Source organism: Nycticebus coucang, chromosome 19 (assembly GCF_027406575.1).
Source record: "Nycticebus coucang isolate mNycCou1 chromosome 19, mNycCou1.pri, whole genome shotgun sequence".
Classification (NCBI taxonomy): Eukaryota; Metazoa; Chordata; class Mammalia; order Primates; family Lorisidae; genus Nycticebus; species Nycticebus coucang.
The window spans coordinates 36,625,614-36,641,262 of record NC_069798.1 but is presented as its reverse complement, the minus strand read 5'-3'; the positions used below and the strand labels follow the sequence as shown (position 1 = coordinate 36,641,262).

Genomic DNA, 15,649 nt, shown 5'->3' with positions numbered 1-15,649 from the left:
CACATCGGAGTAGCGGTGCCCCGAGGCGCAGACCTGCAGCCGTTTTTGGCAATAGGGCGAACCACTGGATATTCTGGAGTCACACCCCTGTCTCTCTGGGCAACAAGAGGAGGCCGGGCATCTTCTCAATTGGCAACCACCAGTGGAACAGATCTGGGACGAAAGCGTAGGGCCCCTGAGTAAGGGTTTGCCTGAGGCAGTACCAGCCTGGGTGGAGCGTGGGGACTAGAAAACGCACGTGCAGTGCTGGCTCACTCATAGGGTGGGGCTGACCCAGAGGACCACTTTACGGAGCCTAAGATGCACCTGACCCCCAAGGGATCATCAGCCTAGACAAAGGAAGTTAGGAGACTAGAACCAATAGCGAACCATGCTGCGAATACAAACCTGCAGCAGCAAAGACAGGGCCTGAGGTGCAGGTTCTATGAACTCAAAACAGCTTCTCTTCTGCAGGGGAATTTAGCCGAGACAGAAACAAATTCCGCAAAGTTGTTCTGTTCGGTCAGTAACATCAATCAGGGGCAGGGCTAGAACTGAGTGAACAGCCCCCAGCCTCCATCAAGCGCCGGAGGTTGTCAGGCCTCACCGCCCCTTGCCACATAGGCGCAGAGAGAAGTCTGGCTGAGGAGACATAGATTTCATTGTGATTCAGGCAAGTGGAAACCCCTGGAGTATCTGCTCATTGGAGGCAACTGGGTCAGAGCCCTGTGGGGTTATCAATGACTGGATGTGACTGAGGTGAGGAAGGAGGCATCGACCTTCCTACACGTATCTATTTCCTGGGTGGGTCCTCCTGCCTCATGGAGCACCGGAGCAAGTCATATTTGAGTTGTCAACAGACCCCTGCGATCTAGGTGCCAGAGACCTTTTAAACTCTTCTACCTGAGACAAGTGCTGACTGAGACAAATGATTTGGACCTCTTGAACTGAACCGATCACCAGAGGACGATCCAAGTGGTGCCCTGGGTGTGTGGTTGTCAGAAGGTTTGATTTTCCTTTTCCAATTGTTGCCTGTGGGGGGTTTACTTAATTGCTCATATTTGTCCACAGTTGAGACTTCAACCCAGAGTAACTGTTTCACTAGGGTCAAACAGAGACCAGCTGAAAACAAGACAGAGCCACTTAGCCCCACCATATCAAAGAAGTCCCCAGTTTCTCAGGCCATAGCACTGTACAGGTCCTCAGCAAAGCTCCAGGGAAAAAGTCAAATGGTGTAAAATAATCATGGGGAACAATCAGCGGAAAAACTCTGGTAACATTAATGACCAGAGTAGATCAACAACCCCCCCCCCACAAAAAAAAAAAGATATGGCAGATGTAACTGAAGATCCAATTCATAAACAGATAGCCAAAATGTCAGAAATCGAATTCGGAATTTGGATTACAAACAAGATTAATAGAATGGTAGAAAATTTGGAAATAGAAATTCGAGGAAAAATTCAAAAGTTGTCTTAAGAATTCAACAAATTTAAAGACAAAATCACCAAAGATTATGACACATTGAAGCAAGAATTTGCAGTCCTCAAACACCTGAAAAATACAATAGAGTTCGCTCAGTAACAGACTGGAGCAAGCAGAAGAAAGGATATCTGACATGGAAGACAAAGCTTTTGAACGCTCCCAAACTCTCAAAGAGGAAGAGAAATGGAGAGCAAAAACGTATCATTCCCTCAGAAAGCTCTGGGATAATTTAAAGAAGGGTAATATCCACCTCACTGGAATCCCTTGAAAGCTATGAAGTGGCTTCAGAAGGCACAGAGGCCCTTCTCCACGAAATGATGACAGAGAATTTACCAGACACACCAAGAAATTCTGAAATTCAGATAGTAGACAGTTTCAGAACCCTAACACAACTCAACCAGGATAAGACATCCCCCAGGCACATCATAACTAACTTCACTAAAGTTGAAGGAGAAAATTCTGAAAGCAGCCAGACGAAAGAAATGCATTACATACAAAGGGAAGAATATTAGAATGACTGCAGATCTCTCTGCTGAAACTTTTCAAGCCAGAAGAGGGTGGTCATCGACTTTTAATCTCCTAAAACAAAATAACTTTCAACCACGGATCTTTTATCCAGCTAAACTGAGTTTCATTTATGATGAAAAATTATATACTTTAATGACCTACACACGTTGAAGAAATCTGCCATAACCAAACCAGCTCTTCAGGATATTCTCAGACCTATCCTCCATAATGACCAGCACAATCCTCTCCCACAAAAGTAAACTCACTCAGAAACTTTTGATCAAACTCCAACTTCCACAGTGGCGAAAGGATTAAAAATGTTCACTGGACTTTTGAAAAACTCGATCCCCAAAATTTTACCAGACTTATCTATATTCTCCATTAATGTGAATGGCTAAAACTGTCCTCTAAAGAGGAACAGGTTGGCTGACTGGATACAAAAACTCAGGCAATACATTTGCCGCATACAAGAATCACATCTTACCTTAAAAGATAAATACAGACTCAAGGTGAAAAGATGGTCAACCATATTTCAGGCAAATGGTAATCAGAAAAAAGCAGGTGTTGCAATTCTATTTGCAGACACAATAGGTTTTAGACCAACAAAAGTAAGGAAGGATAAGAATGGTCACTCTATATTTGTTAAGGGTAATGCTCAATAGGATGAGATTTCAATTATTACTATCTATGCACCCAACCAGAATGCACCTCAGTTTAAAAGAGAAACTCTAACAGACATGAGCAACTTGATTTCCTCCAGCTCCCTAAATCTCAGAGATTTCCACACTCCTCTGCCAGTGTTGGATAGATCCTCTAATAAGCTGAGCAAAGAACTGTTGGATTTAAACCTAACCATCCAACATTTGGATTTAGCATCATCTACAGAACATTTCATCCCAACAAAACTGAATACACATACTTCGCATCAGCCCATAGAACATACTCCAAAATCAATCACATCTTATGTCACAAGTCTAACCTCAGTAAATTTAAAGGAATAGAAATTATTCCTTGCATCTTCTCAGACCACCATGGAATAAAACCTGAACTGAATAACAACAGGAATCTGTGTACTCATACAAAAACATGGAAGTTAAATAACCTTATGCTGAATGATAGCTGGGTCAGAGATGAGATTAAGAAGGAAATTGCCAAATTTTTGGAACAAAACGACAATAAAGACAGGAATTATCAGAACCTCTGGGATACCGCAAAGGCAGTATGTCCCTAAGAGGGACATTTATAGCACTGCAAGCCTTCCTCAAGAGAACGGAAAGAGAGGAAGTTAACAACTGAATGGGACATCTCAACCAAATGGAAAAGGAAGAACATTCCAACCCTAAACCCAGTAGAAGAATAGAAGAAATAACCAAAATTAGAGCAGAATTAAATGAAATTGAAAACAGAAGAATTATACAGATCAATAATTCAAAAAGTCGGATTTTTGAAAAGGTTAATAAAATAGATAAACCTTTGGCTAACCTAACCAGGATAAAAAGAGTAAAATCTATAATCTCATCAATCAGAAACAACATAGAAGAAAAAACAACAGAGTCCTCAGAAAATCAAAAAATCATTAATGAATATTACAAGAAACTTTACTCTCAGAAATACGAAAATCTGAATGAAACTGACCAATATTTGAAGCATGTCACCTTCCAGGACTTAACCAGAATCAACTGGAAATGTTGAACAGGCCTATATCAAGTTCGGAAATAGCATCAACCATACAAAATCTCCCTAAAAAGAAAAGCCCGGGACCAGATGGCTTCAAGTCAGAATTCTACCAAACCTTTAAAGAAGAACTAGTGCCTATATTACTCAACCTTTTCCAAAATATAGAAAAAGAAGGAAGACTACCAAACACCTTCTATAAAGCAAACATCACCCTGATCCCCAAACCAGGAAAAGACCCAACAAGAAAAGAAAATTATGGACCAATATCACTAATGAATATAGATGCAAAAATATTCAACAAGATCCTAACAAACAGAATCCAGCAACACATCAAACAAATTATACATCAGAAACAAGTCGGTTTTATCCCAGGATCTCAAGGCTGGTTCAATATATGTAAATCTATAAATATAATTCAGCACATAAACAAATTAAAAAACAAAGACCATATGATTCTCTCAATTGATGCTGAAAAGGCTTTTGATAATATCCAGCATCCCCTCATGATCAGAACACTTAAGAAAATTGGTATAGAAGGGACTTTTCTTAAACTGATAGAGGCCATCTACAGCAAACCCACAGCCAATATCGTATTGAATGGAGTTAAATTGAAATCATTTCCACTCAGATCAGAAACCAGGCAAGGCTGCCCATTGTCTCCACTGTTCTTTAACATTGTAATGGAAGTTTTAGCCATCACAATTAGGGAAGAAAAGGTGATCAATGGTATCCATATAGGGTCAGAAGAGATCAAACTTTCGCTCTTCACAGACGGTATGATTGTATACCTGGAAAGCACCAGGGATTCTACTACAAAACTCTTAGAAGTGATCAAGCAATACAGCAGCATCTCAGATTACAAAATCAACATACATAAATCGGTAGCCTTGATATACACCAACAATAGTCAAGGTGAGAAAACAGTTAAGGACTGTATTCCATTCACAGTAGTGCCAAGGAAAATGAAATATTTGGGAGTTTATCTAACAAAGGCCATAAAAGATCTCTATAAAGAGAACTATGAAACTCTAAGAAAAGATACAGCTGAAAATGTTAACAAATGAAAAAACATACCATGCTCATGGCTGGGAAGAATCAACATTGTTAAAATGTCCATATTACCCAAAGCAATATACAATTTTAATGCAATCCCTATTAAAGCTCCGCTGTCATTCTTTAAAGATCTTGAAAAAATAATACTTCGTTTTATATGGAATCAGAAAAACCCTCAAATACCCAAGACATTACTCAGAAATAAAAACAAAGCAGGAGGAATCACGTTACCAGACCCGAGACTATACTGTAAATCGAAGGTGATCAAAACAGCATGGTAACTGGCACAGAAACAGAGAGGTAGATATCTGGAACAGAATAGAGAACCAAAAGATGAACCCAGTTACTTACTGTTATTTGATCTTTGACAAGCCAATTAAAAACATTCAGTGAGGAAAAGATTCCCTATTTAACAAATGGTGCTGGGTGAACTGGCTGGCGACCTGTAGAAGATTGAAACTGGACCCACACCTTTCACCATTAACTAAGATAGACTCTCACTGGATTCAAGATTTAAACTTAAGACATGACACTATAAAAATACTAGAGGAGAGTGCAGGGAAAACCCCTGAAGAAATCGGGCTGGGCGAGTACTTTATGAGGAGGACCTCCAGGGCAATTCAAGCAGCTTCAAAAATACACTACTGGGACCTGATCAACTCCAAAGCTTCTGCACAGCCAAGAACACGGTAAATAAAGCAAGCACACAGCCCTCAGAATGGGAGAAGATATTTGCAGGTTATGTCTCCGACAAAGGTTTATTAACCAGAATCCACAGAGAACTCAAACGTACAAGCAAGAAAAGAAGAAGTGATCCCATCTCAGGCTGGGCAAGGGACTTGAAGAGAAACTTCTCTGAAGAAGACAGGTGCATGGCCTACAGACATATGAAAAAAATGCTCATCATCCTTAATCATCAGAGAAATGCAAATCAAAACTACTTTGAGATATCACCTAACTCCAGTAAGATTAGCCAATATCACAAAATCCCAAGACCAGAGATGTTGGCGTGGATGTGGAGAAAAGGGAACACTTCTACACTGCTGGTGGGAATGCAAATTAATACATTCCTTTTGGAAAGATGTTTGAAGAACACTTAGAGATCTAAAAATAGACCTGCCATTTAATCCTATAATTCCTCTACTAGGTGTATACCCAAAAGACCAAAAATCACATTATAACAAAGATATTTGTAACAGAATGTTTACTGCAGCCCAATTCATAATTGCTAAGTCATGGAAAAAGCCCAAGTGCCCATCAATCCATGAATGGATTAGTAAGTTGTGGTATATGTACACCATGGAATACTATGCAGCCTTAAAGAAACATGGAGACTTACCTCTTTCATGTTTATATGGATGTAGTTGGAACATATTCTTCTTAGTAAAGTATCTCAAAAAATGGAAGAAAAAGTATCCAATGTACTCAGCCCTACTGTGAAACTAATTTATGGCTTTCATACGAAAGCTGTAACACATTTATAACCTAAGAATATGGGGAAGAGGGAGAGGCAGGGGAGGGAGGGGGGAAGATGGGCAGAGGGAGGGTGATTAGTGGGATTACACCTACGGTGCGTCTTACAAGGGTACATGTGAAACTTAGTAAATGTAGAATATATATTCTTAACACAATAAGAAAATGCCAGGAAGGCTATGTTAACCAATGTGATGAAAATATGTCAAATGGAAGGCAGTGTATGGTGCCCCATGATCGCATTAATGTACACAGCTATGATTTAATAATAAAATACATACATAAATAAATAAATAAAATATCACGTTAAGACACATTTTCCTACTTTAGTGTTTCCTATTCCAGTGAACTCCAACTCATGAGGATGGAATTCAAGGCTAGTCGCAATTGGATGCCACAGTTTTTTATTTCATAATCATTTATATAAAACTTTCTATCTTTAGAACCTAACAAACTGCCTTACTCATGCTTTTCTTCCCCATGAAAAATGATCATCAAATTAAAAATGCCACTTTGTTCAAACTTTAAGGCAAGTTTACCAAGACAGTGTCCCTTAATCAATTACTATCCTATACGTCCCCATTTTTATTCTGTGTAAAGAGTCTTACTCTAAAACAATTTTCATTTTTATGAATACAGTGACATGATACCTCAAAGTCCAGAGTCCCATATATATGGCCTATATGTCAGGTGAAGAGTTGATGACAAACGCTTGCTGAACTAAATTCCTTTTTGCTATGGTTCACCATCAACTTCTTGTCAGAAGACAAAAATCTGATAACTGTCTTGATGTCACTGCCTCAGAGCAGCCTTATAGGAACATGCAATGTATCTCTCTATTATCTTCATTGTATGTGACTCTTCCTATTATTTTTGTCCCTTTATCATAATCAAAGGTACAGAATCAATATCATTTATTTTTAACTAACATTTTTATGAAAAGAAATGCTGGTTTTGAAACATTACAATATTCACATTTTAGGTTCCACAGAAATGAGTCCCCGCCTATCTGTCATGGACCACAAATTAAATGCTTCATAAAGTTAAATGGTTTTTGTTTGTTGCTTTTTCTGAAACAGAGTCTCACTCTACTGCCCTGGGTGGAGTGTAGGGGCATCATCACAGGTCATTACAACCCCATCTCCTGGGCTCAAGCAATCCTCCTGCCTCAGCCTACAAGTAGCTGTGACCATAGGCGCATGCCACCACGCCTGGCTAATTTTTTCCATTTTTGGTAGAGACAGGGTCTTGCTCTTACTCAGGCTTGTCTTGAACTCCTGAACTCAAGCCATCCTCCCACCCTGACCTCCAAGAATGCTACAATTACAGGTGTGAGCCACCACTCCCAGACACCTAGACAACATTATCACTGTGAACTTTTTAGGTACATGAAGTCCAGACTAGAGAGTTTTCATTTGAAATACTTAAGACAGGTCATTTAAAATACAAAAGGTATTACAGGAAGACTGAATTTAATTAAAAAATAAAAAGTAGAACTTTGTAAGAGACATTCCTCCAATATGTTTTCTGAGCACTACCTTCTTTTTCCTAGGAAAGTATTTCAGCCCTAAGGCCTAAATGCCAAATAAGTAAGTTACAATTTCTAAGGGTCGGAGACCGAAATAACTTTTTTGTGTAAATAAATTAAGGGTCATGGGTTTAAGAACCCTTGTTTTCCACAAAACCCATTTTAAATTATTACCAAGATACAAATGTGGCTATGTGAATAATTCCTTTGGGCACTTCAAAGCCTATCAATAAAGCTTTTTGAATAGCCTTATCAAAAGGGACTATGGAACATTAAAACATATTGTTCACTCTACTCTGGTGGTCATAAGAATCCTCTAATATGTCCTGAAAAATGAAGTTTCATTACTCACCTTTCGAAAACTTGAAATCAGCTAGTTAAATGAAACTTGTCACATACTTTATATCACTTGAGCATTTTATTTCTTTTGCATGTATCTAGAAGTAATTGAATTTCAGTGGGAAGTGGCTACTTGTTTAAACAAACAATTTTTCTTGCAAGCCTTTCTATCTCAGGAAATTCTGCTCTATAAATCTATTCTATGCTTCTTGAATCTATACATTCTAACAAGTTTAATTCAATATCTCAGTGTGTATTTTTAGATGACACTGTACTGAATTCAAGATGCAAAATCTGTGACCAGGGTTATTCTTCATTAACACAGTATCATGATAATCACTCGAGCATTTTATAAAACACAAAATCACAAACTTGTGTTTCTACTAATGAGTATTTCTTTTTGTTCAGTGATGAGGAGAATAACATTCAAAGCTATGGTAAATTTAAAATTCCTCTCTCATTCCTATTATAGATATAAAGAAGAATAAGTATGATTCATCTTGAAAAATTACCCAAGGCATCGATAAATGATAAAAAGGAAAAGCTGAAGAGTTAACGAGGAGCTGTAAACAGTTTTTATCATTACTTTAGAAACTAAAAGAAATACAAGTGGTTCAGAAAACAAGTTAAAACAAAGTAAAGACCATCTCACGCGACTGCAAACATTAATTCATTCACTTATTCTTACATAATTATATAACATCTTCATGACAGATATTAATTTTCCTAATGCTCCTCTGTTCCACCTCTAATGCTCTTCAGAATTCCTGCTAAGGCATGTCCATGATGTTGCAAATGTTTTCTCTATATCTTTACTGAGTTCCCCTTATTCTAATTCATAAATATGAGCATATCAATTAAGAGGCCGCATTTATTTATAAGTGCTGTGATTCCATATGGGTTCCTTAATATCTCTAAGACTCAATTTTCCTCAGTTGTAGAACAGTGAAAATAATATGTACTAATAATACAGAGCTATTACAAGATTTAAAGGATTCCTGGTATATAGCGGTTGTTTAATAAACACTGGCTGTTATTATTACACCTTAAGAGTTATAACCTTGGATTTCTTTTCTTAGATTTTACAGACTATTTTAAGAACTAAAAGAGATAAAGTTCATGGTCCTGTGATCATGTCATATTAAATATGAGTAAACTAAAGTTTACATAGATACAGTAATTTGGCTACAGTCAAAAAGCTTCTTAGTGGCAACTCTGAGTCTCAAAACCAAGTCTGCCGGCTCACATTTTACACTGACTACTTCATTGTAATTCTCTCTCCAGAAACATAATCTGCTTCAGAGTTTCACTATGGAGAGCAAATGTTTAGCCCTGACCTAGCCCCTCTCTTGCATGCCACTCCACCAACTTGATTTTCAAATTTCAAATTGTATTCTTCATACTCTCCTACCAGCCACATCTCCTCTAGAATAATGTAGTGTAGTTCTTGTAATGGTGTAAGTATTTTCCTAGTCACCCAGGCTCAAAGAGTTAAAAAGAATGAGACAAAAGAATAAATAAGACAGGATGTGCCTACTAGGTGCCACTGTGTACTCTGCCAGCTTATTTACCCATATTATCTTACTATAAAGGACAGTTGTCTCCATTAGAAAAATAAGAAAACCAAGTTTCAAAAATGATTTGCTTCATCCTACCTCATAAGTATAAGATGTGATGCCGGAAAATAAACGGAAGTCTGATATCAAAACCCATTCACGTACCATGTACACAACAGTGAACAGGTACATGTATCACTGTATTACCTTTGTAATTTTTAAAAAATTGAATATGTCATATATTTCTCTGCAATTTTTTTTAAGGTGACGACTCTATATATCCATGGCAGTTCCCTCATCTGATCATTAGTAACAGTCTGGAGATATATCGGACACATGAAAATTTCTAAGGCACTCACTTTTTCTTGATTAGTAAGATAATATCTAAACTTCCAAACAAGATCTTGTTCTTCATACGTAAGTTGCTTGGTTGGTGGATAACTCACAATAATCTACAACAAAGAAGAAAAAGAACTAATTTTATCAACGATATAATTCCTATATATCTCCATTTCACCTACAAATTTTCATTTCAATATTTCTATATTAGAATTCTAATATAAAAAAAATGTATATCCTGCCAATTAAGAGTTAAATTTGTTACACTTATCCATCTAAAAAGTGTATTACTAGAATGTGAGGGCTCAGCGCCTCACACCACATAGTGAGGGCTCACCAGCCACATACACCAGAGCTTGCGGGTTCGAATCCAGCCCGGACCAACCAAACAACAATGACAACTACAACCAACAAATGGCCGGGCATTATGGTGGGTGCCTGTAGTCCCAGCTACTTAGGAGGCTGAGGCAAGAGAATCACTCAGGCCCAGGAGTTGGGTTGCTGTGTGCTGTGATGGCACGGCACTCTACCCAGGGTGACAGCTTGAAGCTCTGTCTTAAAAAAAGAAGAATGTGAGGAGAAAAGAAATAAGAAAGTCATACTCCATATAAAAGTATGTAATAACAGAACTCATTTAATTAAACCAAAACAAAACAAATTAAAATACAACATCCTCACATACCAAAAAAAAAGGAAAAACAAATAGTAAACTCTTCTCTTGTCAAGCCAATGTACACCATAATGCCTGTGTACATACAAAGCCCTTTTGCAGGCAATGTCTTTTTTTTTTTTTCCCCCCCAGCTAGGGCTGGGTTTGAACTGGCCACCTCTAGCATATGGGGCCAGTACCCTACTCCTTTGAGCCTCAAGAGCCGCCCAGCAATGTCTTTTATAAGCTTTTTTTTTTTTTTTTTTTTTTTGAGACGTCTCATTTAGTCACCCCAGGTCAAGTGCCGTGGTGTCATAGCTCCTAGCAACCTCAAAGCTCAAGTGATTCCCCTGCCTCAGCCTTTCAAGTAGCTGGGACTACAAGGCACCACCTGCCTATTTTCAGAAACAGGGTCTTGCTGTTGCTCAGACTGGTCTCAAACCCGTGAGCTCAGGTAATCTACCCGCCTTGGCCTCCCAGAGTGCTATGATTACAGGAATGAGCCAGTACACCTGGCCCCAACAGGTTGTATCTTATTCTGAGAATGCTATATAAGGAAAGTGCAGTAGAACCTCTGTAAGTTGACCAGCCCACGGACTATAACAAACTGGTCAACAAACAGAAGTGGTCAACATAAGGAACTAGGCCTACTGTACTAATAATAATGTACTTTTGGTGTATGTCTAGTCTATGAAAATTAGGCCAACTTAATGAGGTGGCCAATGTAGGGAGGTGGTCAACAATGAAGGTTCTACCATATATACTATTTGTATCTGTCTTCAAAACTAATAAATTGACTAAAAGCCCCTAAATCAGAGGTTCTCAACCTTCCTAATGCTGCAATGTATTTTCATTATTAAAAAGGGGTCATGACCCACAGGTTGAGAACCGCAGCCCTAAATGATAATAGAACTACAGAGATGTGAAATTGTTGACATTATGCAGGGTTTATCATCCTGGAAAAAATGTACATCAGAATTTTGAAGTGAAACGATATATCAGCTATACCCAAAATCCCAAAATAAGCATTTATTTTTATATTAATAGTTCATAAATTATCTTACATTTAATTGATCTCTGGTGGCAGCATTGGGTTTGAGATCATGGTCAGAAGGTCCACTTCTTAAACTCCGGGCAAGCTTGTGGTGTTTGCTCTCTACTAAATTCTCCTACAGATTATTTAAAAATATTAATTGAGAATACAACTTCACCAAAAAGAAATTCAACAGCCAGTCAGAAATATAAAAGTAAATAGGTATTTATTTAAGACCATTTTATAATACTTAAATGTCTTATTCTGATACAGCTTTAACCTCCTAGTAAACTTTAAATGTATGTACCCATTTCAAGATTGGGAAACTAAGTATGACTCCAACTCCCATAGTGTCATAATACTCATATGTAGGCATGCCATTCTAGCTTCTTAAAATAGCTACCTTTCACTCTCCACATAGTCAAGGTTTTCCAATCCTCCATCCTCTCAAATCCTACATAGGAACTATGAAGGTATTAAGTGTATTCCTGTAATATCCTCAAGTGACCTTTTCTCTAACTTTTCATACTCTTTCTCCCATTATCTCTTGTTTTGATTTAGGGTTCAGCCATTAGTACCTGCTTTAATGACCTCTATTTACCTTGTCTAGTTTGTCTCTTTTACCATATTTTTCTGTGTATAATGTGCACTTTTTCGCCCAAATTTTTGAGGGAAAAATAAGTATATGCATTATACCTGGGTAGTACTAATTCTGTATATATATGTTTTTAATTCTTTTATTTGTGCTTGTGTGTTAAAAAGTATAAATCTAGAACACAATAACGGCATCTAAATGCAAAATAATAGTCTGGAGGATGGTAATGGGTTTTGCTGAAATTAGGACAAACTCGCAAGAGAAGCATTTTCCACCAATGAAGAACAATGTATTTTTCTTCATATACTTCAGCCAGAAGCTAGCAAGCGAGCTGATATTTTTACAAAAATTATCAAAAAATCTCTTGGAAAATACTGAAATGGCTTTTGCACACTGCAAGCTTTAAGTTGACAGTTATTAAATATGCTAAAAAGCATGGCAACAAAGCTGCTGAGAGATAATCTGGACCTCCTCCCACAAAGAGCTGCATCAGATGGTGGAGCCAACAGGAAGAAAAGCTTCTTCATGTGCCAAGACAAAAGGCAGAAATGAGAGGAAAAACTTCAGAGTGGCTCAGGTGAAGCAGGAGGTCAAGACTGGACTCTGGAGCAGCGTCAAACTGAGATCTCTGTTTTGACTAAGACAATACAAGAAAAGTATAAAAAGATAACATAAAAAAAAATGGATGATTTTGGGGGGACATCTAAATGGTGTTCTTACTTTATGAAGAGAGGTCTGACCATGAGGACATGAATAAAATTTGACCCAAAATTTCTAGCAGCCCGTGAGAATCAAGTTTTGGAATTTTATTCTCATGTTATCAATCTTCAAAGGACTTAAACTTTGAGTTGTGCCAATCACCAATATGTGTGAGGTTTCATTGGCATTTGATATGCCATCCAACAGAACTGTGATGTCAAAGGAACAAAGACCGTGGCTGTTAAAAAGTAGTGGACATGAGAAAACGTATGTATTTCACTGTTGTTCCAGCCCTTTGTGCAGATGGGGCAAGGTTCCAACCATGATCATCTTTAGAGGAAAACCATTTCTGAAAGAAAAGACTCCAAGTGGAGTCATTGTCCACGTGGGTGAAAAAAGATGAGTGAATGAAGAAGGCATGAAAACCTGGTTTAACAAACTCTACTCGTGAAGGCCTGGCTGATTACTTAAAAAAACAGCTTTGCTTGTTTTCAATCACTTCAAAGCCCAAGTTACTTAAAGTGCAAGAGCAATCACTGTAGACTTGAAAACCTAACTTGCTATGAAACCTCCTGGGATAACTAACCAACTGCAACTTCTTGATATGTAGGCAAACAAGCCATTTAAGGCTTTAATGAAGAAAGAGTGGACATCGTAGATGCAGTCAACTGGTAATAATTTAACACCTACAGGCAGAATCAAGAAGGTATCCATTGTCCAGGTTTCTGACTAGGTCCTAAGATCATGAAATGGTGTCAAGAAGGAAGTGATTATGAAATTGTTTAAAAACAATTTTTAAACAATTTTAAAAACAATTAAGGATGGAAGTGAAGATGATGAAATTTACCGTGATGAGGAAAGAGACTCAGAAGATTATCAGCAATGTAAAAATTGAAGAAGATAATCTTTCTGATATTGAGGGTGACAAAGAGCTCTTGGCCTTCTATGATGTATAAATAGCACTATCAACGTGTTCCTGGTACATAAAATTTCTTGTACCATAGTATGTTAAAAAGTAAAAGTTATGGTGTGTTTTTGGTCTTCTGGGTATATGCCTAGTAGAGGAATTATAGGATTGAATGGCAGATCTATTTTTAGATCTCTAAGTGTTCTCCATACATCTTTCCAAAAGGAATGTTATTAATTTGCATTCCCACCAGCAGTGTAGAAGTGTTCCCTTTTCTCCACATCCACGCCAACATCTCTGGTCTTGGGATTTTGTGATATAGGCTAATCTTACTGGAGTTAGATGATATCTCAACGTAGTTTTGATTTGCATTTCTCTGATGATTAAAGATGATGAGCATTTTTTCACGTCTGTAGGCTGCGCGCCTGTCTTTTTCAGAGAAGTTTCTCCTCAGATCTCTTGCCCAGCCTGCGATGGGATCACTTGTTCTTTTTTTGCTTATACGTTTGAGTTCTCTGTGGATTTAAGATACTTGTACCAGAATGTTTATTGCAGCCCTATTCATAATTGCTAAATCATGGGAAAAAAACAAGTGCCCATCGATCCACGAATGGATTAATAAATTGTGGTATATGTACACCATGGAATATTATGCAGCCTTAAAGAAAGATGAAGACTTTACCTCTTTCATGTTTACGTGGATGGAGCTGGAACACATTCTTCTTAGTAAAGTATCTCAAGAATGGAAGAAAAAGTATCCAATGTACTCAGCCCTACTATGAAACTAATTTAGGGCTTTCATGTGAAAGCTATAACCCAGTTACAACCTAAGAATAGGGGGAAGGGGGAAAGGGAGGGGGGAGGTGGGCAGAGGGAGGGGGATTGGTGGGATTACACCTGTGGTGCATCTTACAAGGGTATATGTGAAACTGAGTAAATGTGGAATGTAAATGTCTTAGCACAATAACTAAGAAAATGCCAGGAAGGCTATGTTAACCAGAGTGATGAAAATGTGCCAAACGGTCTATGAAACTAGTATATGGTGCCCCATGATCGCATTAATGTACACAGCTATGATTTAATAATAAAAATTTAAAAAAGAGGAAAAAAAGCAAAAGTCAAAATTCATTTATAATTCAAAAACCAAATAGCTAAACAAATAAAAATTTCAATTAAAAAATTAAAATGAAAGATTTTTCCTGAAAGTTTGGGCCAAAAATGTGGGTGTGCATTATACATGGAAGTGTATCAAACATGGCAAAAGATGGCAATCTACTTTGGGCTGATTAGGGAGGTTAACAATCTAATTAAAATGTATAACATAAGAAAGAAAAGGTTCAGAGTGATGTTAATAAGTTGTACCTGTGAATATTATGGATTCTATTGTTCTGCCAAAGGATTTTGTGCCTGAAATTTTTTAAATTTAAAAATGTCTGATTAAATCTCTATTAAAAAATATTTACTCTTTCACACCTCTAAGAAACAGTTATCACCTCAAAAATTTGTTAATAAGCAGGTATTCCATTATCACCCAAATACTATGTTCCAAACTGTATAATTCTACTAGCTACAATGATCTTCCTTATTTTACAACAAAATTGGTCTCCCTATAATTTTCATCCATTAATTCAATTATAGAATCTTCCCGACTAATTTTCCTTCTGTACGATGACTGTCTTTCAAATACCAGTTTTGTCAAGACTTCACTTGCAGTTTATAGACTCTTGCTCTTTCAACAATTAAAATACAATGATTGCCCAATCCTACACTACCCTACACTATTATTTTTAGGGCATTAGTATCCCTTGAAAAAATTCCATCTGCAACTGATTC

General features: G+C 37.5%; 1 protein-coding gene across 7 annotated transcripts in view; it reads right to left on the bottom strand.

The window, feature by feature from the left end:
* The window catches only part of LOC128571651 (phosphatidylinositol 3-kinase catalytic subunit type 3-like), a 189,507-nt gene that overhangs the window by 122,606 nt on the left and 51,252 nt on the right, over positions 1–15,649 (bottom strand). For all 7 annotated transcript variants that reach the window (XR_008375948.1, XM_053571250.1, XM_053571253.1 and 4 more), the window contains 2 exons: positions 11,647–11,751; positions 9,954–10,046 (listed from right to left, as the gene is read on the bottom strand). Coding sequence is in view for 6 of the 7 variants with exons in the window: in XM_053571250.1 (XP_053427225.1) it covers positions 9,954–10,046; positions 11,647–11,751 (198 nt within the window). In the remaining variant the exon portion in view is untranslated. The remainder of the gene's footprint in view (positions 1–9,953; positions 10,047–11,646; positions 11,752–15,649) is intronic.